Source organism: Peromyscus maniculatus, chromosome 4 (assembly GCF_049852395.1).
Source record: "Peromyscus maniculatus bairdii isolate BWxNUB_F1_BW_parent chromosome 4, HU_Pman_BW_mat_3.1, whole genome shotgun sequence".
In the NCBI taxonomy this organism is placed as follows: domain Eukaryota; kingdom Metazoa; phylum Chordata; class Mammalia; order Rodentia; family Cricetidae; genus Peromyscus; species Peromyscus maniculatus.
In genome coordinates this window covers 9,387,299-9,414,467 of record NC_134855.1, presented here as the reverse complement: position 1 = coordinate 9,414,467, position 27,169 = coordinate 9,387,299, and the positions used below count along the sequence as shown (strand labels likewise).

Below are 27,169 nucleotides of genomic sequence, written 5' to 3'. Positions count from 1 at the left end.
TGGCAGCTTTGGAAAATGCTGGAGGCCATGTTCCCACGGATGACCATGAGGATGTCCATGTCACTTCCACTCTGGCACTCTAGAAAAAATAAACCAACTTAATAGTTTGCACATGCTACTCTGGAAGCCAAGGAGGGGCTTGCAGCCCGCCCTCTCTGCAAAGCAGAGACTGTTAACACTGCCATCCCTGCAGTGCCTGGCTGCAGATCTGTGTGGGGGCAGCATCCTGGGCACCCGTCCCAGGCTGTTCTCTTTCTATAAAGCCTAGGTACCTGAAGCCCCAGCCCAGCCCAGCCCAGCCCAGCCCAGCCCAGCCCAGGAGGACTTGGACCCCATTCTCCCCTGGCTTTGCCTATTTAACCAAAGAATGAGGGCATCGTGTCTGCTTTTATTTCTTACAACGGGGGGGGGGGGGGGCGGAGAAGGGAGGGAAATTCTAAAAAAAATACCAGCAAAAGAGCAGTTTGTGGCTGAGGGCCTTGAGCAAGGCCCTCCGTGTCTCATCTCACCTGGCGTATGTGGCGCTGGGGTGGAATCTAGGACTTCGTTCCTGCTAGCTAGGCAAGCCCTCTCCCAACGGAGCCACACATCCAGCAGTTCTTACTGTGGAGGAGCAGAGTGAGGGGCAGGCAATGAAGAAGTGAAGATGCCCCTGAGACTGGTGAGATGGTGCGGCAATGCTGTTCTTACAGAGGACCTGAGTTCAGTTCCAGCCCCAGCTCCAGCTCCAGGGGATCTGGTGCGTTCAAACGCAGATGCACGCACGCAATTTTGTTTGCTGTTGTTGTTAAGACTGGGTCTCTGTGTAGCCCTGGGTGTCCTAAGACTCACTCTGTAGCCCAGGCTGGGCTCAAACTCAAGGATCCACCTGCTTCTGCCTCTCTGGTACTGGGATTAAAGGGGTGCGCCACCACTCCTGGCTAGATATACATGTTAAAAACAAAAACAAATCTTTAGGGGCTGGAGAGAGGGCTTAGCACTCAAGAGTAATTGCTGCTCTTCCAGAGGACCCGAATTCAATACCCAGTGTCTACTCGGTGGCTCCCAACCATCTGTGACTCCAGTCCCGGGTCAAAAGGAGAGTTCATTCTGTTGCTCTCTTCTGGCCTCTGTGGGCAGTGCACACACATGATGCATAGACACATGTGCAGGCAAACACACATAAAATAAAATAAATAAATCTTGAAAACATATTCCTGCCAGGCACGGTCATCCACACTTTTAATCCCAGCACTTGGGAGGCAGAGGCAGGCAGATCTCTGTGAGTTTGAGGCCAGCCTGGTCTACAGAGTGAGTTCCAGGCCAACTAGACTTTATAGGGAGACCCTGTCTTGAGTGAGCGGGGTGGGGGGTCGGGGGGGGGGGGGGGAAGGAAAGGTAGGATGAGGATACTCTGACAGGGCAAGGGAATGAGCTCTTGTCTAGAGAGCTTGGCTCATCATGTCTGTTCAGGGGTGGTGGGTGTTTTGTGAAGAGAAAGAAGGGAAGAGGAGGAGGAGGAAGAGTAGGGAGGTGGGGGTGGATCTGGGAAGAGTTAGGGGGAGAAAATATAATCAAGACACATTAAAAATTTCAATAGGTTAATAAAGTAGCGTGTTTAAAAAAACAAACAGCCAAGTTCTAGACTCTCAACAATAAATAAATAAATAAATAAATAAATAAATAAATAAATAAATAAATAAATAAATAAAAGACAGAATGGCCGGGCAGTGGTGGCGCACACCGTTAATCCCAGCACTTGGGAGGCAGAGGCAGGAGGATCTTTGTGAGTTCGAGGACAGCCTGGTCTACAGAGTGAGTTCCAAGACAGCCAGAGCTACACAGAGAAACCCTGTCTGGAAAAACAAACAAACAAACAACAACAAAAACCCAGAATGATTCCATGCTGTGAGTGTTTGTTTGGTAAACAGAGGAACTGCCCTGCCTTGTTTTCTCCTGCAAAAAACTCCACACATAAACACCATGACCCAAAAGGACGTGGGGAGGGAAGGGTTTATTTCACCTTACAGCTTACATTCCATCAAGAATGGGGCTGGAGAGATGGCTCAGAGGTTAAGAGCCCTGGCTGTTCTTTCAGAGGTCCTGAGTTCAATTCCTAGCAACCACATGGTGGCTCACAACCATCTGTAATGAGATCTGGTGCCCTCTTCTGGTGTACAGGCAGAACACTGTGTATATAATAAATAAATAAATCTTTAGGTAACTCAAGGCAGGAACCTGGAGCTAGGAACTGAAGCAGAGGGAAGCAGAGGCCATGAGGAACTCAGCTTATTGGCTAGTTCCCCATGGCTTGCTCAGCTTGTGTTTTTTTTTTGTTTGTTTGTTTGTTTTTGTTTTTTGTTTTTTGTTTTTGGTTTTTTGAGACAGGGTTTCTCTGTGTAGTTTTGTGCCTTTCCTGGAACTCACTCTGTAGCCCAGGCTGGCCTTGAACTCACAGAGATCCGCCTGCCTCCGCCTCCCGAGTGCTGGGATTAAAGGCGTGTGCCACCATCGCCAGGCAGCTTGTGTTCTTATAGAGGCCAGTACCACTTGCCCAGAGGGTAGCAATGTCCACAGTGGGCTGGGCCCTCCAGCTTCAAGCACCAATGAAGAAAACTGCCCACAGGCCAACCTGAGGTAGGCATTTTTTTTAACTGACATTGCCTCTTCTCAGATGACTCCCTGCTTTTAGTCATGTTGACAAAAACAACTACCTCACAGAGACTCATTATTTTCCGCATCCAACTTTGCAAAGTGAAGTTGGTCAAATCCGTGGCTGGTGCCGATGTGAAGAGGAGCTACCAACATTGTGTGCCTGACCATGGCAGCATCTCCCGGGGGAATGGAAATATTGCAAAAGGGAGCGTGTGCTTTAAGGAGAGGCCAGGATCCCGAAGCCTGGGCCACTGACTTACACAACATGTGTCTGTTATATTCAGATATGTGCTTAAAATTTGCAATAATTAAAAAAAGAAGAAAAAGGAAAGTAAAAAACCATCACGTAATTGGTGCTTTCTTCTGGGAGGCAGGACACTGGATGGTCTCCCTCCTGTCCTTATGCCCTTGTAAACCTCCCTGAGGCAAAGATGAACAAAACTTTAAAAATGTGTCCTGTCCAAATTAATGCCATCCTTTTAGAGAGTGCTTGTAGATACCTCAAGCCTCACAAATAGACTCTAAACACCTGGACATGGTGACTCTTGTCTGCATTAGAAATAATCTCAGTATAGCACAAAGGAACACACACAAATAAGACCAAAGTATCTTAGCCAAGCAATTCACTTTGCAAAAAGGACGAGCCACAACCTGAACTAGACTATCTACACAGCCTGGCCAACATGGCTTCCTTTATCCCCGATCTAGGCAGTGGCTGCGTCTCATCCCATTGGCGGGAGCACAACCTGATATGATTGGCTGATCTCTGTGAAGAGACTGGGGAAGAAAAGGTTCAGGAATATGAATCCTTGCTTCGCTAACTACCTTTGATTTAAAAAAAATTCTGGGGGTGCTGGACAGATGGCTCAGAGGTTAAGAGCACTGGCTGCTCTTCCAGAGGTCCTGAGTTCAATTCCCAGCAACCACATGGTGGCTCACAACCATCTGTAATGAGATCTGGTGCCCTCTTCTGGCCTGCAGGCATACATGCAGGCAGAACACTGTATACATAATGAATAAATAAAAGGCCAGCCTAGTCTACAAAGCAAGTTCCAGGAAAGGCGCAAAGCTACATAGAGAAACCCTGTCTCAAAAAAACAAAAAATAATAAAATAAAATAAAATAAATCTGGAACTAGAGAGATAGCTCAGTGGTTAAGGGGACCTAGGTTTGGTGCTCAGCACCCACACGGTGGCTCACAACCACCTGAAACTACAGTCCCAGGGGGTCTGATGCCCTTTTTCACATCCGAGGTCACCAGACAAAACCCCAGTACACATACATTCATACAGGCAAAACACTCGTAACACAGAATAAAATAAACCAAAAACCAAAACCAACCAAACAAAAAACACCTCTCATACTTGTAATCTCGAGGTTTAGGAGACTGAGGCAAGTGGATTGCCTAAATCTGGAGGCAAGCTTGGGCTAAAATATACTATTCAGTTTTTCGTTTGTTTGCTGCAGGGTCTCACCGCATAGACTGAGTTAGCCTCAAACTTGGGGTGCCTCAAACTTGGGGTGACCTGCCTGCCTCAGCCTTCTGAGTGCTGGGATTAAAGGTGTGTGCCACCATGTCTGGCTGTTTGATTTTGAGGCTAGCCTGGCCTATTGAGTTCTAGGCTTGCATAGGCAATATGGTGAGTTACAGGCTACCCTCAGCTATAAGATGAGACCAAAAGGAAATATATGTGAGCTGATGCAGTGGCGCCAGCCTGTGATTCCAGTAGGGATTGATGTGTGAAGAAGATACCTGGGTAGCACATGCAGTGCACTCTGGGAAATAATTACCCAACAACCAGGGCTGATGGAATGAAAGGCAGGGTGATACTAAACTTAATGTCACTGCCACAGGTTTGCAGTCTCGGATCTCAGGCAAATTCATGGCCAGCCTCGTCTACAGGGTGGGAGCCACAGATTGCAAGGGCCAGCAAGGTAACTCAGCAGGTAAAGGTACTTCTTGCCTAAGGATCTCAGTTCGATCCCTGGGCCCAGAAGACAGAACTGACTCTCAACCATCCACATGTGTACCCTGACATATGTACCCACAGAGAATACATACATGCAGACAGACTTGTTTCTAAGATTACGGTGTGGCTACTGGCCCTTGGGTTCATATGAACCCCACCCTGGCTCTGGTCTCCTCCTGCTCACCCAGAGGTTAGGGCATGTCCCCACTGAGCACCAACTAGGGACATCTCTAGCTTCCCAGGCTCCTAGTCCTTGGCCAGCTCCTGTGTCTGGTACTCTAGGGCTCCAGGCTGCTGCTCAGTCGCCTACACCCCAGCACCCCATGCATCCAGCCACACCGTTTCCAGTACCTGACCCCAGGGTGAGGAGGGACTGGTCCTGTCTGGTTGGAGTTTGGGGAAATGGATGTCCTCAGACAAGAGAGCAAGGCCAGGAAGAGAAACCAAGAGTTGCTGGTGTGGTGCCAGGGCTGGGGTCTGCAGGCACCGTGTGCCACCTCTGGCTGGCTCAGCAGGTGGTACTGGCTCAGCTGCCTCCCCGGGCGGGCGGTGCAGCTGCTCTTAGCCTGGGCTGTGGGCTGCAGCAAAGCTGCCCGCCTTGAGCCCAGATTTGCAGCCAGGAGACTGACTACTCCCTTCGTTCCCCACCACCAGGGCTGCAACAGTCCTGTCTCTCTGCTCCTGCCAGTTACCCAGTGACACCCTGCTGGAGCCACCGTCCCCATCTCTCTTACTCTTTTTTTATTTTAATTTTATTTTATGTGCATTGGTATGAGGGTGTCAGATCCCCTGGAACTGGAGTTACAGTTGTGAGCTGCCATGTGGGTGCTGGGAATTGAACCCGGGTCCTCTGGAAGAGCAGCCAGTGCTCTGAACCGCTGAGCCGTCTCTCCAGCCCCTCTCTTACTCTGGAGCACAGCTGTCCACTATCCAAGCCACTTGGGGAGTGAGGGTCATATACTGGCCGGCTGGGCCCACTTGCCTAGGTACCACCCGACCCTGGCTACCTTAGTGGGCCTCTTACCCCGCTGTCCCTCCACCCCCAACTGCACACCACGGCACACTGGTGCCGACTCTCCCCACCCTCACAGTTGGTTGTCTTTTGTTTTTGGGCTAAGGTCTTACTTTGTAGACCAGGCTGGCCTCCAACTCAGAGATCCACTTGTCTGTCTCCTGTGTGCTGGGATCAAAGGTGTGCGCTACCATGCCCAGCTCAGTTGGATTTCTTTAAATTTCCTGGCCAATGTCCGCATGACTCACCTTCCCATTGGACCTCAGCGTCACTAGCCCAGCGGGGATCAGAGGGCCCCTGAGCAGCACACCCAGCCTTACCCCTGGTGGGGCAGTCACCGTCCCCTCCTGGGCTGCCTTTCCCACGGCCGGCCGTGCTAGGGGACAGGACTGAGAAAGTACTGCAGGAGTGGACAACTGCTCAGACCCTCAGAGGGCCTCCATCACCCAGGCCCCTCAGAGGGTCTCCATCACCCAGGCCCCTCAGAGGGGCGGCTCCATCACCCAGGCCCCTCAGAGGGCTTCCATCACCCAAGCCCCTCAGAGGGTCCGCTCCATCACCCAGGCCCCTCAGAGGGTCCGCTCCATCACCCAGGCCCCTCAGAGGGTCCGCTCCATCACCCAGGCCCCTCAGAGGGTCCGCTCCATCACCCAGGCCCCTCAGAGGGTCCGCTCCATCACCCAGGCCCCTCAGAGGGTCCGCTCCATCACCCAGGTCCCTCAGAGGGTCCGCTCCATCACTCAGGTCCCCTCAGAGGGTCTGCTTCATCACCCAGGCCTCTCAGAGGGTCCGCTCCATCACCCAGGCGCCCTCAGAGGGTCCGCTCCATCACCCAGGCCTCTCAGAGGGTCCGCTCCATCACCCAGGCCCCCTCAGAGGGGCAGCTCCATCACCCAGGCCCCTCAGAGGGTCCGCTTCATCACCGAGGTCCCCTCAGAGGGTCCGCTCCATCACCCAGGCCTCTCAGAGGGTCCACTCCATCACCCAGGCCTCTCAGAGGGTCAGCTCCATCACCCAGGCCCCCTCACAGGGCCTCCATCACCCAGGTCCCTCAGAGGGTCCTCTCCATCACCCAGGCCCCTCAGAGGGGTGGCTCCATCACCCAGGCTCCCTCAGAGGGTCCGCTCCATCACCCAGGACCCTCAGAGGGGTGGCTCCATCACCCAGGCTCCCTCAGAGGGCCGACTCCCTCACCCAGGACCCTCAGAGGGGCAGCTCTATCACCCAGGCCCCCTCAGAGGGCCGATTCCCTCACCCAGGCCCCCTCAGAGGGGCAGCTCTGTCACCCAGGTCCCAGATCATACAGTCGTCGTGTGTGAAACACGTACCTGCACCAGACAACTGACAGGTTCTTTTTTTCTTTTTTTCTTTTTTTTTTTTGGTTTTTCGAGACAGGGTTTCTCTGTGTAGCTTTGCACCTTTTCCTGGAACTCACTCTGTAGACCAGGCTGGCCTCGAACTCACGGAGCTCCACCTGGCTCTGCCTCCCGAGTGCTGGGATTAAAGGCGTGCGCCACCACTGCCTGGCCAACTGACAGGTTCTTACTAGAAAACCTGGCCCTCACAAGCCCTTCTTCAAGAGGGAAAACACAGAAACGGACAGATGTTCCTCTGCCCTGCTTAGGCCTCTGACCTCCATCCCTCCTGGGCCCTACCGTGCGGAGTTCTCTCCTGTCCTAGGCAGGAATTCAGAGCAAGTCCTCTCTTGGACCCTTGAGTCCCTCAGCTAAATGCTGAAATGGATCTGGAGAGATGGCTTAGTGGTTAAGAGCACTAGCTGTTCTTCAGAGAACCCATGTTCAATTCCCAGCACCCACAGAGTGGCTCATAACTGTAACTCCAGTTCCAGGGGATCTAACACCCTCTTCTGGCCTCCGTGGGCACCAGGCACACATATGATACAGACATGTCTTCATACAAAACACCCATGTACATAAAATGAAAAGGCAGAAATGAAGTCTTTGGCCATACCGCCTGTCTAAAATGCAGAAATTCCTCCTTCTTAAAATTACTTTAAGTATTAATTGGGGCGATGAGGGGGGGGACGACAGATGAAGGTACCTCCAGCCTAATGCTCAGCAGCTGGCACTCAAAACAGCCGGCCTTCTATGGTTTTTGTTTTCCTCCGACCAGCGAGCGTTCCAACAGCAAAGGTTTCGTCTCACCACCAGAGGGCAGTGCTATCCACTCACCGTGCACTGCGGCTCTGTAGGGCAGGCAGAAGCCTAGGCTAGCTGGGCTTTCCAGTAAGGCCTCCCTCACAGGGCAGATCTCGACATAGGGGGGCGCAGGCCCCGCTGGGGCAGCCCCGAGCTTCCAGGTGGTCACTCCTGTGTCTCCACACACAGAGTAGAAACACAGCATCCTCCCTGGTGACAGAGCTGCAGGGAAGGCCACCCGGCAGGACAGGATTTGGACATCTCTAGATCCCAACCAAACACCACATTGTCAGGGATCCCCTTGCTGAAGAAGGGGACTTCCCTGGAGCAGCCTGATTTCCACAAACAGGTGGCCTGTGCTGGCTTGGCCCCAGGAACGAACCCACTGTGGCGGTGCAGATCTAAAATCCCAGCACTTAGGAGGTACGGGCAGGCTGTTAGGTCAAGGTTGTCCTCGGCTACATAGCAAATCTGAGGCCAACTTGGGCTAAGTGAGACCCAGTCTCAAGAAAGCAAAACATACAGACACCCAAACCCCAAAAATTCCCAGCAGGCACCAGGCCAGCTGGGACATTGGAAATAGGGAACACAGGGCATTCACAGGTCACACATTGCTGTTTAATGACTAACCCTGAACAGGTCTTAGGAGGACTCTGGAGGATCACCACACACATGAGGTTTTCCACAGGGGTGGACATTTGGCATCTTCAAACCTCACAGATGCTGAAGAAGCCCAAATCCTTTCAGTGGTTGGTCAGACAAAGCCCATCCCTGACGGACGGCCTTTTGGAGAAGCGAAGGCCTTGACCAGGCAGGCAGAGCTTACCGTGAGCACCCACCATTCCTAAGCCTGCCCTACCTAAGGCACTCGGAACAAAGGACAGGGAGGTGTCCACAGGGAACAGGGGCGTGCAGACCTGCCCACTGCTGAAAAACAGCAAGTCCCCAAGCTCCACAGCCTGAGAGGGAGCAGGTTATTACTCGGCCTCTTGGGAGGACTTCCTGGGACACACAGCAGCCAGGTCTCTCCGTGGGCTGGCCCGGGACTGTGGGTAGGTTTGAGAAGCCTTCACTTTGAGCCCTGGATGGAATGATGGCGATGTTGGAGGATCCTCTGTCCTTTCAATTGTTTGTTTGTTTGTTTGGTTGTTTTTTTTTTTTTGAGACAGGGGTTTCTCTGTGTAGCAGCTCTGGCTGTCTTGGAACTGGCTCAGAACCCAGGCTGGCCTCGAACTCACAGAGATCCACCTGCCTCTACCTCCCAAGTGCTGGGATTAAAGGTGGGTGCCACCACTTCCCGGTTGTTCTTTCAGTTTTACGGGGCAAGAGGAAGTGTGGGTGATGTTTAAGGCTTTTGTGAGGTCAAGGATGTTCTGTCAATCTTGACAACTCATCTATAAGTGGTTCTAACTGGGCACTTCATCCAGATCCCAAGATACTAAGAAACACACGTGCGTGCACATTGGGCCCAGGTATCCAACACACCTAGGTGGCAGGATCCCAGGACCTCAGCCCATCCCTATTCTCGAAGGGACCCCAAGTCCCCAGGTTCAGCCTCTGTGGCTTCTGTCCACAATGTGGTAGTTGCAGAGGCTTCAGGCACTGGTCACAGGTGGTGGGCCGCTTCCCAGATGATCTGCAGGGCCATGGAGACACAGGCAAACTGGGCCAGGACATAAGCTCCAGAGCGGATGCGCGGGTTCAGCTTGCCCAGGTAGGCTACCGTGTGCACCACACGGCCTGTGAGGACGACAAGGAAATGTATCCAGGCGATCAAAGGTGTGGGTCCCAGGAAGGAGTAGATGAAGCCCAGGAAGAGGAAGGGATAGATGGTCTCCATGTCGTTGCGGTGGGCCCTGGGGAGCAGAGCGGTACAGTCAGTAGCCTTAGTGCTGGGGCGCCCAACCCACCGGGACCTTCTGGGGCTGCCAGACACTCCAATCCCCTGCTGGCCAGCAGGCTAGATGTTGCAGGGCCAAGGGCAACAGTGACTCCGAGCTTTTACCCAGAAGGGGCTGAGGCTCAAGCCTTGTTCATAGCACCTGACGGGGAGGCTGCCGCTGGATTGGGGCTTTCTTAACATACCACGGAGCTTGTATGGGCACGGTCCTTCCCACCTTCCCCATGCTGTCTCTTCTGTCCCTTAGACACCAGGCAGAAAAAGGAGGACTCAGAGGATAGGGTTGGGTGAGTGACAGGTGTTCTCTGAGGAGACCCACCTGCCCTCTGAATGCAAGTTTGGGGCCCCATCCAGTGCTGTCTCTGTCCCTTTCCACCCCAAAAGCTGACTAAGCATCATCCTTGCAGGACTGACCACAGGATTCTTCCGTTCACCAGCCCAGCTAAGCACAGGACGCTGCTCAGCCTCCCCTTCCTTCAGGCATGCTAGCCTGCTCTTTTGTGAGCATGCGTGGCGGGAAGGCTGCTTACAAGCCAACCGTAAATGATGACCAAGGGAGAAAACTCTCACTGGCTGTCAGTCAGTTTCCATGACCCCTTTTGGACTGTTGCTGCTCTCTAAAATGAACCGGGCAGTCAAGCCCCATCAATCAGGGACGGTGAACGCCCTGGAGCCATCGACGACCGCTTAGATAAACATGACCCCAGGGACTGAGCCATGACCTTCCCCAGGACAGGCCCCATCACTCAGTCTGGGGACTGTAGCTTCCAGCTGCAGTCCATCTGACGAGCAGCGCCAGGCCACAGGCCAGTCCAGCCTGGCCCCAGTGCTTGTGTGGTGAACCCCTGCAGAGGTCTCATCTTGTTTCCCGCTGTTTACTGAAAGGCAGTAGGCAGAGCCCAGTAGAGGCTGGAATACCCAGCACCCCAATGCTGCAGGGAGACTGAGGCAGTAGTCAGGTGGAGACATGTGTTAGAGTCTAATTGAGGAGAAGCTGGCCAGGCAGAGAAGAACCTTCTTGGGAAGTACCCGGCATATGCAAAGGCCCTGTGGTCAGAACAGCAGAGTTCAAAATCTGTTTGCTGGAGTGAAGTACATGAGAGGGAAGTGAGGCAGATGGGTAGCAGGGGGCCTGGTAACGCAGGAGGAAATGAACTTCAGCCAAGGGCATGGACATTCTTAAGGAGGGGAGATGGAGCTTAGCAGATGGAGTGTTTATCCCCAGCTCTGCTTAAAACAGGGTGGAAAAATAACTACAATCAAGAGTTCAAGGTCAGGGCCTGGAGAGATGGTTCATCAGTGAAGAGCACTTGGTGCTCTTGGAGAGGACTCAGGTTCAGATCCCAGCACCCACAGAGTGGGTCACAAGCATCTCGAATTCCAGTTCCAGGGGATTTGATGACCCCTCCGGCCTCTGAAGGCACCAGGCATACACATGGTGCACACATATGTACATGCAAGTAAACACACATAAAATAAAAATAAATAAATCTTGGTCATATTATACTAGTGAATGAGTTTAGGCAGTCCTGGGCTGTATATAAGACGTTCTGTCCTTCCTTCTGTCCTTCCTTCCTTCCTCTCTCCTCCCTCCCTCCATCCCTCCCTTCCTCTCTCTCTCTCTCTCTTTCTTGACTTTCTTAGCCGGGCGTGGTGGCACACTCCTTCAATCCCAGCACAGAGGCAGGCGGATTTCTGTGAGTTCGAGGTCAGCCTGGTCTACAGAGCAAGTTCCAGGCCAGCCAGGGTTACACAGAGAAACCCTGTTGCAGAATATTTGAACACTGTGAAGATGTGTCTTTGCTAGGGCACCTTCTGATTGGTTTAATAAAGAGCTGAATGGCCAATAGCTAGGCAGGAGATACAGGCAGGATTTCTGGAGAGAGAAGGAAGAGGAGGAGGAATCTAGGCGTGCAGGAAAAGCTAGGAGACACAAAGAGGAAACAGGAGGTACAAGATGGAAGAGAGGTAACACCATGTGATAGAATGTAGGTTAATATAAATGGGTTCATTTAAACTATAAGAGCTAGTTAGGAACAAGCCTAAGCTATAGACCAAGCTTTCGTAATTAATAAGAAGTCTCTGTGTTATTATTTGGGAACTGGCAGAACAGAAAAAGACTTGTTACAAAACTCTGTGTTTTCTTTCTTTAAAAAAAAAAAAAAAAGGCTCAGTGGTTAAGACAGATTGCTGAACAATCATGAGGACCAGAGTTCAAATCCCCACCACCCATATTTAAAACAAAACAAACCTAGATGTGACTAAAGTGCTAATAACCCTAGCAGGAGGGGATGGAAACAGGAGAATGGCTGGAGTTTGCTGGCTGTCGATCCAGCTCCAGGTTCAGTGAGAGACTCTGCCTCAAGGGAAAAAAAAGAAGAGCACCAGATGGGGGGGGGTCACAAATTCTCTAGCCTCGGCACCCCCCCCCACACTCCCTTTCTTCCAGCAGGACCTGGAACTTTCTCAGGTGTTGTAGCCAGCCTCCATCTCCCTGAGCCCCGTCCATATAACCTTTCTTCTCCTTTTCACCTGGATCATGACCTTGCGACCCAGATACAAGGAAAGCAAGTCTGGATAGCTGGTGAGGTCAGCTCTGTGGCACAGACTACAGTGGTGCATGGCACAGGGTGACAGGCCTGGACAGACTCTGGAGACTGATGACAGGGAAGGGTGGGAAACCTAAGAACAGGGGCCATGGTGACTCTCATCCCATGGGTCATTAGAGACAGGACAGGGTTCCCTCAGATCACAACACCCGACGAGATGGAGCGGTGTCTCCACAGCCTCCGGGTCCTAATTATGGGAACACCCTTGGAAGCCCACCACAGCAAATGAGCCTGTCTGCAGATGGGCTCTGCCTACCACAGGGGACGGAGAGGTGGTTGTCTGAAGCGCCCGATGAGGGCAGGGGCTGAGCTGCCAGACTGCTCCTTAATACACGGGAGGGGAGCCGAGGGCTGGGGAGTCTGTGAAGTGTTGGCTGGGTAAGCATGAAGAACCAAGTTCAATCCCCAGGAGCCGCATGAAAAAGCTAGGTGCTCTTGTACCCGCCTGTAGCCCCAGCTCAGGGAAATGGAGACAGGAGGCTCCCATGGGCTAGCCCAGTTCCAAGTTATGAGGTAGCACTTGAGAAACAGCAGCCAAGGCTGGCCCCTGGGCTCACACACGTGTGCAAGCATGCCTCCAAGAGGAGTTGGCGTGTTAAGAGCGAGGGTCAAGGCTGGCTGGTGGTGGTGTACACCACCTGGGCTACAAAAGGCCCTGTCCTGAAAATAAACACAAGGTGTTGCAAGATGGCTCATCGGTCGGGAGCAGGGGCTGCTCTTCCACAGGGTGGCTCCCAACCGTCTGTGACGCCAGGTCCAGGGGTCTGACGCCCTCTCCTGGCCGCTTCAGGCACTGCATGTATATAATGCACAACACCCAGATACATAAAGATAAATAATATGTATTTTTTTTAACTCTAGGAATATGGCTTAGCTGGTATAACACTTGACTAGCAATTAAAAAAGGTCCTGGGCTCAGTCCCCAGCAGCAAATGAACCAGAGGTGGTGGCACATGCCTCTAATTCTAGCACTTGTGAGGTAGAGGCAGAAGGATCAGAAGTTCAAGGTTATCCTCGGCTACGTAGAGAGTTAGAGGCCAGCCTGGGCTACATGGGACTCTGTCTCAAAAATGAAACAAAACCATATTGAGAACAAATGTGACCAAACCTGAAAAGCAGGTGGGCAAGGCTGGGACTCGGGGTAGGAGGAGAGGTCTCGGCTCTGTGGCAGGCCCCCGCTTGGGGAGGCGGGCCTTGCAGAGAAAACACACTCCCTAGGCACACGTAGGAAAGGTGGCTGGGAGCAGATGGAGCTCCGACCCGGGCCTCCCTCCCTCATCTGTTTGAAACCACAATGGGGCCCCACAAAGCCACGGTGGTGCCGGGGGCAGGGAAGAATGGGGAAATCAGGATGTTGAAAAAAACAAAGTAAAGCTCACCTCTCCTCCCCTGCTGCAGTATCCAGACAGAGGCATGGAGGGAGTCACGTACTGGGAGGCAGGGAGAAATGTGTCACAATAACAACCAGTGATCTGAGGCAAAAGTCACCAAAGCCAGTTCCCACCAGACGAGACTTGCACAGCGCACACACGCACGCGCACGCGCGCGCACACACCCGTGACATCCGCCCGCCCCTCACCCTCAACACATGCTGGAACAGAGCAGTTTTACTGCAGCAAGTGACTGCTATGAGGAGAGACCTCCGGTGACCCCAGGTCAAGGCAGTGACAGCAGCTGGAGGCAACATGTTCCCTCTCCTCCAGCGCCACCCACGCCGCACGTGTACGTGAGCTCAGGGTGCCAGAGGACGGCTGCTTGGTGCCAGAGGCGGGTGTGCAGAGGGAATTCGGTAAGGGGTGGGGCTGAGGCAGTGGGGGTGTTGAGGCTTTGCCTCCTGCTAGATGGGGTACAGCCTCAGGGCCAGACCTTGGCACACCGCTTCTAAACATCACTCTCCTCGGAGTGCTGGGGTGCTGTGGGTGTTGATACCCAGAAAATAAGGAAAAGCAGACAGGAGGGCCCTAAGTTTGTTACCACCGCCCCCATCATGGCCACCCCGAAATCACCAGCCCCGGCCTGGACACAGCTGGGACTGCTCCTCGTTCTCCTTTAGCTGACAACCTGCCACAGTCCTTCATTGACCCTAGTGAGAAATGGGGGTTCCACCAGAGGCCACCAACTCTGACTGCCACCAAGGAGCTGAGGCCACAGGCAGGTGTCCCTCCTCTCTAAGCCTGTGTCCACTACTGATAAATGGACAGGTAGGATGCCATTTTTGGAACATAGGATGGTGGCACCGTCCTGGGACTAGAACGTGGCTGGGTGCAAGTGCGGGCAGGTGTCCTGGGCAGAGAACGTGGCTGGGTACGAGTGCAGGCAGGTGTCCCGGGAGGAGAACGTGGCAGGGTGTGAGTGCAGGCAGGTGTCCCGGGAGGAGAACGTGGCTGGGTGTGAGTGCAGGCAGGTGTCTGGCGGAGAACGTGGCTGGGTACAAGTGCAGGCAGGTGTCCTGGGCAGAGAACGTGGCTGGGTACAAGTGCGGACGGGTGTCCCGGGAGGAGAACGTGGCTGGGTGTGAGTGCAGGCAAGTGTCCCGGGCGGAGAACATGGCTGGGTGTGAGTGTGGGCAGGTGTCCCGGGAGGAGAACGTGGCTGGGTACAAGTGCAGGCAGGTGTCCTGGGCAGAGAACATGGCTGGGTACAAGTGCAGGCAGGTGTCCCGGGAGGAGAACGTGGCTGGGTACCTGTCCAGAACGGCTGGAACTTGACTGGGGCAGCGAGGGAAAACACAGACACACATCCAGAGAAGCTGGGGTCAGTGGGCCACTCGCTCCCTGCCAGGAGTTTATTGTGTACAGAGGGGGAGGGAGGGGTCAGGAGGTCTGTGTAGGAGGGCAGTTCCAGCCTGTAAACATCCTTGAGGAGGTTTGCAGTTCGAGTTTTTATTATATCCTGCCAACATTCGCACCGGGACCAGAGGAAGGCTTTGCCATCCCCGGGCATCATCGGAGGAAGGCTTTGCCACTGCTATGGGTCTGAGACTTTAGTCTGCGGCATGGCCGTGCCCATGCCAACAACAGACTTGCTCAGGACTTCATCTGTTCCTTACACATTCACTCAGGACTTCCTTCGCTCCCCACAGCTGGCCTCCTTCCTGTCTCATGGAGTTTGTGCAAGCCTCTGATGTGATATTGTGCAGCTAAGGCTGGCCTCGAACTCTGACCCTGCTGCCTCCACCTCCTCAGTGCTAGAATTCCAGGTGAAGCCACCTGTTCCATTCTTATTTTTTTTTTTTTTAAATCTTAAAAAAAATTTTGGCCAGGCAGTGGTGGTGCACACCTTTAATCCCAGCACTTGGGAGGCAGAGGCAGGCGAATCTCTGTGAGTTCAAGGCCAGCCTGGTCTACAGAGAAAGATCCAAAACTGCACAGAGAAACCCTGTCTGGAAATAAAAAAAAAAAAATGTAGGTGGTGTACAACTTAATCCCAGCATTCAGGAGGCAGAGGCAGGTGGAGCTCTGTGAGTTTGAAGCCAGCCTGGTCTACAGAGTGAGTTCCAGAATTGCGAAGGCTATGGCTACATAGTGAGACCCTGACTTAAAAAAAAGAATTAAGTTAAATTAAAGTTACCTATTTTAAGCCGGCGCACGCCTTTAATCCCAGCACTCGGGAGGCAGAGGCAGGCGGATCTCTGTGAGTTCGAGGCCAGCCTGGGCTACCAAGTGAGTTCCAGGAAAGGCACAAAGCTACACAGAGAAACCCTGTCTCGAAAAAACCAAAAAAAAAAAAAAAAAAAAAAAGTTACCTATTTTATTTTTTGTCGGAGTATTTTTGCCTACATGTATATATGTGCACCACATGTGTGCCTAATGCCTGAGGAGATCAGAAAAGGGCACCATGTGGGTGCTGGGAATCGAACCTGAGTCCTCTGCAAGAGCAACAAGTGTTCTTAACCGCGGGATCCTCTCTCCAGCTGCCTGGGTTCCGTTCTTTAAACCTGGTCCCTGGTTGCCTCAGAACTAGCCTGGCTTGTCTCCAGCATGTGCTAATCTGCAAGGCAGATTTATGACCCAGGATCCAGGCTTCATGCTTCCTGTGTACACAGCAATGTTGGCCTGGGGGCACGTGCCCTGGTTCCAACATTAACTGCTCGCTCCAGCTCCCTCTCTCTCTCCAGTCAGTTCCTAGAGGGAGGCAGCTGGCATGATTCCCAGTTCTGCACCCTCAGCTGACACATTTTCTTCTTTGAGACAGGGTCCTCTGGCTGGCTTGGAACTCACTGTGTAAATCAGACTGAACTCAAACTCATAGAGATCCTCCTGCCTCTGCTTCCCAAGTACCGGGATTAAAAAGATGGGCTACCACAAGTGGCTGGCTTCCTTCCTTCCTTCCTTTTTTTTTGTAAGATAGAGTCTCATGTAGTCCAGGCTAGCCTCCAACTCTATTTTATGCAAGCACTCTACCAATCTGGGCTTCATCTCCGACCCTCAACTGTCTGTGATGACCTATGGAGTCAGGAGGGTTCTCAGCTCCCCAGGAGTTCAGCCCCCTAGGCAGAGTACCTAGGAAGTCCTGAATGAGCCTCACCAGGTGGATCTACAGCATTACCAAGTAGGAATGTTCAGAAAATGCTAGACTGAATACCAACCACTGAAGATTCAGGACTAGAGTATAAGAAATACAATCCAGGGCTAGAGAAATGGCTCAGATGTTAAGAGTTCATAAGTCCTGAGTTCATTTCCCAGCAACCACATGGTGGCTCACAACCATCTGAAATGAGATCTGGTGCCCTCTTCTGGCCTGCAGGGATACATGCAGACAGAACACTGTATACATAATATATAAATGAATGAATAAATAAATTAAATTAAATTAAATCCAGCCAGAGAGATGGCTCACTTACTTCTCTTGCAGAGGACCACCAGGATCAACTCCCAGTAGTCATATGGAGGCTTACAACTATCTGGAACCCCAGCTCCAAGGGATCCAATATGCACATATGTAGTGAATATACCTGCACGCAGGGAAAACACTCATACACATAAAATGAAGTAAATATAAAGCAAATATTAAAGAAGAAAAATCCCACTGGGTAGGTGGGAATGGCAGGGTCCCTTGAAGTTCTTTCGTCTTCCCTGAATAAGGTTATGCCTTTAGGAGGTTACAAAACCTAAGCCCTGGGATGTTGCTGACAGCTGGCTGGGATGACTCTCTGGTTCAGAATGGCCCAGACAACCAAGAGTCACCAATATGCGGTCACGGCTGTGCAAGGCCGTTTATTCGTGAAACCAGCCAATGCCTGCCATATAGTAGCTGTTCATTAAACACTGAATGGACACCGGCCTGATGGAGTACATACAGATTAGCCCATATTTCTGTTGGAAAGGACAGGGCGGCCTGGAGTCTCACTTCCTGACACATTGCTGTCATTTTTTTAAAAACCACAAGTGTGTATATTATTGTCAATGGCTAAGAAAAACACAAGGGAAGCCTCCCTCCCACACTTTGTTTACAGAGGGGAATTCTGTTATGGAAGTGACCGCCCCACCCATCTCCGCCTGTGATGCAAGGGGCTATGTTGGGAGCCGTGTACGGCGGTTTGTCTCACATCTCAGCAGGTCCAGCTGCCCATCCTCCTTGTTCCCATCCCCCCAGTGCCCCTCACTCTAGATGACTGACGAGATGGGAAGAAATGGCCCAAACTCCAATACTGAGCGGGCTGCTAAAAATCGACGTTTACTCCCTGGAAGAAGTTTATACAGCCAAGACTTTTGCTTTCCTTTTTTTTTTTTTTTTTTTTAAAAAAAAAAGACAAGTCTCTCTGTGTAACCCTGGCTGTCCTGGAACTCACTCTGTAGACCAGGCTGACCTCAAACTTAAGAGATCCGCCTGCCTCTGCCTCCCAAGTGCTGGGATTAAAGGTGTGTGCCACCACCCAGATTGTTTTGTTCTTTGAGACTGGGCTTTACCCACAGCCCATACCAGCCTAGAACCCAAGGCAATCCTTTTATCTCAGCCTCCCAAACATTGGCATCATGGGTGTGTGCCACTCACTACACCTAGCCTAAAGACTCACTTTAAAACTAACTAACATTTAGAGAGAGGGAGAGAGTGTGAGCCCTGAGACATGAAGAAGTCAGGGATCCACTGACAGGGATGGCTCTCTAATAGCAGACGCTGGTCTTGAACCCCTGACGCTCTGGCCTGTACCTCCCAAACGCTGGGCTCACAGGTATGAGCCACTATATCCCACTTGTATTTCTTTTTCTGTTTGTTTGCTTGCTTCAAATAGTCCCGCTCTGTGGTTGGTCTGGAACTCTGGTCGAGCTTCCTGCTTCCAGCTCCCAAGTGTTGGCATCTCAGACATGCACCATCAACCTTGAACTAACTCTACCTCTAGATCCCGAGAATTTTCTTTTCCAAGACAAATGTAATGAGCAAACTATAATCACCTGAGAAGAAATCAGGCCCACAGACGCCCTTTAGACACATAAGTGACTCTCAAGGCCCCATTTCAGAAACTCAGTAAGGACAGGTAGCAGCCAGGTCTGTCTGTGGCCAAGTCCAAGATACGGGCAGGTACTCACCTGAGGCAGCGCTCCACATCTGGATCACTCCTGTAGAACTGGAGGCCTCCATGTCTCAGGGCATCCTCGGGGTTGGCAAAAGCCTGAAACACATTGGCTGAGGGTCACCATCCCTGAGGAGGTCCTCATCTGAGGACAGAACTCAGGAGCTAGGCAACACCACAGCCACCTACCCGGCCTACAGGCAGGCCACCCGGCTTGCGCCCCTGAACCTCTTCTCTGAGCTGCGCACTGGAGCTCACAGCGGCGAGCGCTCTCTCAGAGGTTAGGAGAGACCGTTAGACTGGGACTCAGTGGGACCAGACAGCCTCGTGCACTCAGGAGGCTCGGGGCACGGATCCACAGCCTGTCTTTGCCTAGCATGCATGAGTCCCTAGACTCTAATCCAAGAACCTCGACAAGTTAATTAAAATAAGATTTAGCGGGCTGGAGAGATGGCTCAATGGTTAAGAGCACTGGTTGTTTTTCTAGAGGTCCTGAGTTCAATTCCCAGCAACCACATGGTGGCTCACAACCATCTGTAATGAGATCTGGTGCCATCTTCTGGCCTGCAGGGACACATGCAGGCAGAACACTGTGTACATAATAAATAAACCTTAAAAAAAAAAAAAAAAAAGATTTAGCAAAGTGTGGTGGTGCACACCTTTAATCCCAGCACTCTGGAGACAGAGGTGGGCAGATCTCTGTGAGTTCAAGGGCATCCTGGTCTATGTAGTAAGACCCTATCTCAAAAGATTAAAAACCAACAAGCTAAGTAGGAGCCATCGGGGCGCTCAAGAGCCTGGTCAGACACTCAGGCCCTCTGACCACCAGGCTTGCAGCCTCCTGCGGCCAGGACTTCCTCATCTGTAGACTCGGGATGAAATGGAGCACCCGAGCCTCAGTGGAAGGGCACGGGCAGCCTGGGGAGGGCCCTGGCAGATTTCAGCTTCCATCGCTGGAAAGACAGTAGAGGCCCAAGGTCATCCGTTTGTCGTTGGGGCCTGGGCTCCTGATTGGCTCACGGCTGTTCCCTGCTGCGGCCCAGGCAAAGCCATTCCCATCAACTCTGATGAAGTATGAATCAACCTTTCTAAGCTGAGGTGAACAGGGTACTTCACTGGGGTCTGTCCCTGGAGCCCCAGCTGGGGCCTGCTTCTGTCCTGCCCTGAGGGAAATGTAAAATGGCAGAATAAGCTAGGAACCCCCACCCAGAACCTCTTCCCTGCTGGCTCCCAAGTCCCCAGCTCTGAGGATCCAGCTTCGCCCCCAATAGAGCTCTGTATTCAGATATCAGGAGCCACCTCTACTAGGTCAAGGGCCGCTCACCATGCACCCCCAGGAAAGACCTGTGGCTGCTGCTCTTCACATCAGATTCCGGTAGGAAGCAGTCTTAAGGACCAGAGTGAGTGGCGTGTTCACAATTCCCGAGGGGGGGGGTGTCACTGAGCTCTCAACTGCCCAGGTCCCCAGGCGGGTGGGAGAGGATCCTGAGCCTGTGCCTATCCCCTCTGCAGAGGGTGATCCTCTGGTCCCTCCTGACAGAAAGGAGAGGCGCCTCAGGATCCCCAGGGCCCAAAGCAGGGCAGGTCTCCCTCAGCCCCTGTATCTGGAATCATGGGGAATGGAGACCAGGAGGAAGTGGGGCTCAGGAGCCAGACACTAAGCTTCAAAGGGGATGGAAGGAGCCACAGGAAGCCCAGACTTCTCACTGGAAAAACCGAGGAAACCTATCTCCTCCCACTGCCTCCCCCAGGCTCTGGTGGTAACTTAGTGCTCAGCTTTGGGGCCCCTGCAGAGGGGACAACGACAGAATACAGCTATACAGCTATCTCTGCCCGGCATCTGTGTCCTACATCCCAGGTCGGACCAAACAGGAGAACCAGAGGCAGCCAGTAAGAGGGGGCCCTGCCTTTATTCCTGCCAGTAGCTGCCCCAGGGGCCGAACCCAGCTGGAGGGCCAGAGTCCCACCCGGGGATCCCACCCGCACTCCTGACGTCTGTCCGTCCGTCGTGTCCCCCGCCTTTGGGCTGGACAAAGGCTGGTTTTAAAGAGCGCCTGTAAGCAACAGATACTTCGTGCGGTTCTGCTTTCCAGTAGCTTCCAGGGTTCCGTCCAAAGCGGAGGAATGGGGTCGGGGAGTCCTGGCCACTCCCACCGGCTCCGTGTGGACTCTTTTACTGTTATTTTCTTGCCAGGACTGGGATCAGAGTGTGTCGGCTGTGACCCCTTTGGCTAAGACCAAGCCTCGGAGGCTGCCGTGAGTCTGTGTGTGACGCCCACGGGGAGTGGGAATTTCCACGGAAAGACTTCTCGGGCTCCTGCTTTGCCGGTCCCCACTCCACCCAGATATGAAATCCCCCTGCCTGCCTGCCAGGAAGCCGCCAGGTCAGGAGACCTCTGGCTGTCAGAGCCCCGGTGCTCCACGTGCGTCTCCTGGTGGCAGATGCTTCACCTGGCGCGAGAGAGGGAACCCCGAGTGCTCTCATGCCAGCGGGTTCAGGGGCTGAAACCAAGCCAGCACCCCGAAGGGCTAAAGCAGTTTCGTCTGCACGCGGGCAGGCACACCTCCGCCACGCGATTCAGTTCTCAGACTTGCTTGCAGGAAAAAGCCAGCAGAGTGCTAATCGCTCCCACCCCCACCCCACCCACACCCCAGCTCACGTACCTTCTTCCGAAGCCTTGTGTAGCCTGTGATGACACCCACCGCGTACATCTTGATGATCAGCAGTGTGCTACAGAGCAGGAAGGCCGGCAGGACCTGGCCGTTCTCCATCACCTGGCCCAGAGCAGGCATCTCGGCTGGCCGACTTGGGCTCCAGCTCCCGGACGCGATGACTGAGGGTGAGTCTGTCCCACAAGGCAGCCTGTGGAGAGGAGGAGGCGGGCCAAGCCCTGAGGAGGCGGCCTGCCGTGGCCCCCGCCCACTCCCCGCCCACCCTGAGCACCCACAGCAGGCCCCCTGCTCCAGGAAAGCAGGAAACGGGGACTTCTCCAAATGCTGGGAGCAGCCCAGGAGTGGAGGTGTCCCCACGCCATCCTTGGCTCTGGACCATGGTTCCCCGGCAAAGCCTCAGACTTCCTAATCTGTTTCTCATCTTAACTCCAGGTCATCGACCTCGGTCTGTGGAATTTATCACTGACACATGCCCACTTTCCAAAGGGGGAGGACAGGTAGAGGACAAGAGAACCAGGCCGTCTGTGCTAATGCACTGTCTCGGTGATGTTAGACCCTCCAGCCATGGAGGAGGGCTGCCTCCACAAGCCAGAAGGTGAGACAGATCCTTCGGCTGTCCTCTGGCAGGAACACAGACCTCCAGTTCCCAGTTCAGACTCTGTGTGTGTGTGTGTGTGTGTGTGTGTGTGTGTGTGTGTGTGTGGTGGGGAGGGGAGGTGTTCATTTGGGTGTGTACATGTGCATATGGATGAGGGCACATGTGTGCATCTGCGTGTGGAAGCCAGCAGCTGACTTCCTGTGACTTCCTCAGTTGCCCACCACCTCATTTTTTTTTTTCCTGGTAGTTTCTTTTAACATTACATTTATTTATTTATTGTGAGTGCACTATAGCAGCTGTGTCAAAGTCAGAGGACAACTTGCTCGAGTTGATTCTGTTATGCCATGGGAGTCCAGGAATAGAATTCAGGTCTCATTGACCCAGCCACTATCTAGTCCTGCCTGGCCTTGAACTCACAGAGATCCACCTGCCTCTGCCTCTGAGTGCTGGGATTAAAGGTGTGTGCCATCACATCTGGCCCCACGCTACTTTTTGAGGCATGGTCTCTCAGTGAACCTGGGGCTCCTCCTTCTGCTAGACTGGCAGACCAATGAACTCCAGGCACCACTGTCTCTGTGGCCAGCAGATTACACATAGACATCTTCACGTCTGGCTTTGTAAGTGGGTTCTGGGGGTCAGAAGCCAGGTTTTCCTGCTTTATCAACTGAGCCATCTACCTCCCCTTGACCCTCCTCCCATCCCTCATCTCTTTCCTTGTCTAACAGCATCTAAAAAGTTGGGCTCAAACTCACTCCTTAGCCAAGTGTGACCTAAGCTCCAGCTCCCTCGGGCTGCACCTCTCCAGTGCGGAGGTGGCAGGCCTGTGCCACCACCTGCTCGGCCCCCAGTCCTAGCTTCTAAGCTCCAGGGCTTTGGTTCACAGCCACTAACTCTGCGAAGTGACCCCAGCAGCTGTGGGGGACCCTTCACCAGCAAAGAGCCTGATGGTTACAAAGACCCTCGAACCCCTTCCAGCTGCGTCTCATCCCTGGTCCGTTTCTCCGCACTTGGGAGTACGGCTTGGGGAAAGGCCATCTTGCTTATCTGTTCTCCAATCAACTAGAACCTCAGGGACAGTAACCTAATCCTGACAGTCCCAGAGGGACGTCAATGTCAGCCCGGCCAGTGCCTCAAAGCAACAGGGATCTAGGGACAACCAGAGTGAAGCCCACTGAGTTGGTACACTTAGCTGCAGGGTGGTGATGTGCCTGGGCATGTGTTTTCCCTCTTTGACCAGTTTCCATGGCTACAAAAGCAGTTGACTATCGCTGCCACCAGCGACTCTACCATAGCAGTTACTGCATCTAAAGAGTCTTGGGCTGGGGGTGTGGCTCAGTTGGTAGTGTTTGTCTAGCTCGGAGGAAGCCCTGGGTTTGACCCCCAGCACCACAGAAACCAGGTACATCTGCATGCCTGGGAAGTCAGCTGGACCTACAGCTGTGAGGAGAAAGGTATCCTGAAGTCAGGCTATACCTGAAGCTGGGGTCCGGTGGGGGATAGTCTTCCGGCAGGATGTAGCAATCCTGCTCCTCTCAGAGCCGGCCGTTATAGCTGAGCTCTGCTCCCCCCACCCCACCCCCACCTCGGCCAAGGGAGCTTCCCGGCAGAGGTATCCGTTTCTTCTCAGCTCCGGCCCAAGATGTTACATCTTCTGCTTCACTCTGCTAAACGGGAAACCTCTGCAGAAATGTAGCAATCCGCTTCAGCTCCTCCGAAAAGTTGTTACTTTTGCCCTCAAGATGTAGCGACCAGATCAGAAGCTCAAGGTCAACCTTGGCTACCTAGTGAATTTGAAGCCAGCCTGAGATATATTAAACCCTGTCTCAGAAAATAACGGCTGGTGATATGGCTCAGTAGGAAAAGGTACCTGCCACCAAGCTTGAGTTCCACTCCCAGATCCACAAGGTGGACGGGGAGAAGCAGCTGAGGCAGGTTGTCCTCTGACTGTGATATACACACAAACAATAAAATCAATGTGAAAAGGATTAAATCAGGAACCACAGAGCAGCCTCTGTGCAGTAGCCCCCCCTTGCTAAGAGCCCTGGAGCCTCGGTTCCCCTCCTCAGAATAGGGCTAATTCTTCCTACCTAGTTGGATTGGCAGGAGGGAGACCTTGCTGCTGGGGGCAGTAGGTGGCTTCTTGCTGATTTACAGAAAGAATTAAAGATATGCTTGATAAGATGACATTCGACATTCATTCGTGGGGGGTTTTGTTTTGTTTTGTTTTGTTTCTTTCAAGACAGGGTTTCTCCGTGTAGTTTTGGTGCCTGTCCTGGATCTCGCTTTGTAGACTAGGCTGGCCTCGAACTCACAGAGATCCGCCTGCCTCTGCCTCCCGAGTGCTGGGATTAAAGGTGCGCACCACCACTGCCCGGTGACATTTGTGTTTCTAAAGCACAGGTCACCACACCAGGCTTAGCAGCGCTTGGTAGAGATAGAGCTCTCTCAGGGAACTGGGCATGGCACAGTCTGCTTGTCCTGAAGCATGTTTTATCTGTGGCTGCAGGATGAGGAGGTAGGCAAGTAGCCAGCTTTCTGCTCTACTTGCTGGGAACTGCTTCAGGAAAGCATCTTATCACAAAGCTCAGTGCTGAGCTGGCTCCTCTGACCTCCATATTTGTGCCATGGTCCTTGAGTGCACCCACAAGCTCTTGCACACACCCACCCACCCACCCACACACACACACTCACTCAGCCAGGTGGCACACACCTGTAATCCCAGCACTCCAGAGTTGAAGCAGGGGGTTCAAGGCCAACCTTAGCAACACCTTGAGTTTCAGGCCTCCCTGAACTGCACAAGGCTCAGAGAGCTTGCTAAGCATCACCAGAAGCCGCCGAGTTCAAATCCTCAGTTCCCATGTATAGGCCAGTAGGTAGCCCCAGTGCTGTGCAGGGCAAAGGCAGCAGGTCACTGGGCTCAGGCCAGCAGCCTAGCTCCGGGTGTGATGAGAGACGATGTCTCAAGGGAATGAAGCCAGACATCAGCTATCCTCTGACCTCTACTCATTGGGACACAGACATGTGCACCTTGATACACAAGCAGGGGTGCACAAACTGCACACGTACCTTATACACACTTTCAGACACACACCAACAAAGCATAGCCCCCAGGCAAAGGCCATGGCTGTGGCTGCATCAGAGCACTTGCCTGGTGTTTCTGAGGCTCTGCATTCCCTCCCCAGGCCCAGAAAAATAACACTAAATAAAACTCCGGTTGTGGGCTGGAGAGATGGCTCAGCGGTTAAGAGCACTGGCTGCTCTTCCAGAGGTCCTGAGTTCAATTCCCAGCAACCACATGGCCACTCACAACTGTAACTTCAGTTCCAGAGGATCTGACATCCTCACACCAATACACATAAAATAAAATTAAATACATGATTTAAAAAAAAACCACTCCAGTTGCGTTCTGTGAGCGGTTGCTGCAGCTCTGAAGAAGAGCGTTGGGCTTACCTACCTCACAGCTTTCTTTCTTTCTCTCTTTCTTTCTCTCTTTCTTCCTTCCTTCCTTCCTTTCTCTTTCTCTCTCTCTCTCTCTCTCTCTCTCTCTCTCTCTCTCTCTCTCTCTCTTTTTCTCTTTCTTTCTTTCCTTTCTTGACAGAGTTTCTCCGTGTAGCTCTTGCTGTCCTGGATCTCACTCTGTAGACCAGGCTGGCCTCGAACTCACAGAGATCCTTCTGCCTCTGCCTCTCGAGTGCTGGGATTAAAGGCGTGTGCCACCACCACCTGGCTTAGCTTTATTTTGTATACCTAATCATTGTGTGGGAGGATTTGGAAAAGGTGTTTATTCCTCATGGACTGATTATGGATGGGACTGAAAGACTTGCTCCAGATGTCATGAAAGAGATGGGAGGCCATCACATTGCAGCCCTCTGTGCTGAAGTGGGGACTAAAAATTCTTTGCTGACCTGCTACTGGATTCCATTAAAGCACTGAATAGAAATCTTCCTATGACTGTAGATTTTATCAGACCGAAGAGCTACTGTGACAATTAGTCAACAGGGGCCATGAAAGTTCATGGTGGAGATGATCTCTCAACTTTAACTGGAAAGGATGTCTCGATTGTTGAAGATGTAGCTGACACTGGAAAAACAACGCAAACCTTGCTTTCCTTGACAAGAGGTACAACCCCTTATCAGGGTTAGGGTTGTTAAGGCCGCAAGCTTCCTGGTGGAAAGGCCTCTCCAAGTGTTGGGTGGAGGCCAGACTTTTTGGATTTGAAATTCCAGACAAGTTTGTTGTTGGATATGCCCTTGACTCTAATGAGTACTTCAGGGATTTGAATCCTGTTGGTGTCATTAGTGAAACTGGAAAAGCCAAATACAAAGGCTAAGACGAGAGTTGGATCTGCAAATCTGAGGAGTTGGGTGGAGGGTGCCAGTAGCTTCTAGTTAACAAGGCTTCTAGTTCTGCGGCCGTCTCCTAGGACAGCTTTTGGCAGGAGCCTTCTAAGAATGGTTTTCATTTTTAGAGATATCAGTTGCTGCATTCTTGATCCTTTTTTATTTGCACTATGAACCTATAGGCCGACTATCAGTTCCCTTTAGTAGATTGTCACTTACCTTGTGAGCAAAATAAGTCTCCTAAATGACCACTATGAAATAATAGAGATTGTATCTGTAAGAAGGCATTTAAAGAGAAGATATATTAGTTTTTTAATTGGTGTTTTAATTTTTATATGTTCAGGAAAGAAAGATGTGATTGAATATTGTTAATTAGACCATGTGTGTTTAGATCAGTCTGAAGCACTCAACTTCATGTTAGTACCATCTAAGAAGTTTTGCTCCGTGGAATAAACATGCTTCAGCAGTTGTTGGCTGTACTTTCCTGCTTGGATTATTTCAGTGAATTGTTGTCAACAGTTGCTTTTAATACAAATAAATGAATTCTAAAAATTAAAAAATAAAAAACAAACTCAGTTGCTGCTGGGTGTGGTAGCCCATGCCTTTAATCCCAGCACTTGAGAGGCCGAGGCAGAAATCTCTGTGAGTTCGAGGCCAGCCTGGTCTACAGAGCGACTTCCAGGACAGCCAAGTCTACACAAAGAAACCCTGTCTGGAAAAAAACAAACAAACAAAAAGAAAAGACTCCTCAGTTATGAGGTTG

The 27,169-nt window shown here is 52.2% G+C and overlaps 1 protein-coding gene and 1 pseudogene across 1 annotated transcript; one reads left to right on the top strand and one right to left on the bottom strand.

Annotated features, from left to right (window-relative positions):
• Positions 1 to 8,371: 8,371 nt before the first annotated feature.
• Ptges (prostaglandin E synthase) lies at positions 8,372 to 23,961 on the bottom strand. Its single transcript, XM_006983430.4, has 4 exons — positions 23,540 to 23,961; positions 21,460 to 21,658; positions 18,812 to 18,894; positions 8,372 to 9,631 (listed from the first exon to the last, which is right to left on the bottom strand). The coding sequence occupies exons 2-4, from the start codon at positions 21,586 to 21,588 to the stop codon at positions 9,382 to 9,384; spliced, it is 462 nt and encodes a 153-aa protein (XP_006983492.1). The 5' UTR covers positions 21,589 to 21,658; positions 23,540 to 23,961; the 3' UTR covers positions 8,372 to 9,381.
• On the top strand, positions 21,626 to 26,873 carry LOC102914454 (hypoxanthine-guanine phosphoribosyltransferase-like; annotated as a pseudogene).
• Positions 26,874 to 27,169: the final 296 nt, after the last annotated feature.

Coding starts and splice junctions, on each gene's coding strand:
- Ptges (XM_006983430.4), bottom strand. CDS start 21,588: ATGCCTGCTCTGGGCCAGGTGATGGAGAACGGCCAGGTCCTGCCGGCC. Junction 18,895..21,459: donor ACACAAGGCTTCGGAAGAAG/GTACGTGAGCTG, acceptor AATGTGTTTCAG/GCTTTTGCCAACCCCGAGGA. Junction 9,632..18,811: donor GATGTGGAGCGCTGCCTCAG/GTGAGTACCTGC, acceptor TCTGCTCCCCAG/GGCCCACCGCAACGACATGG.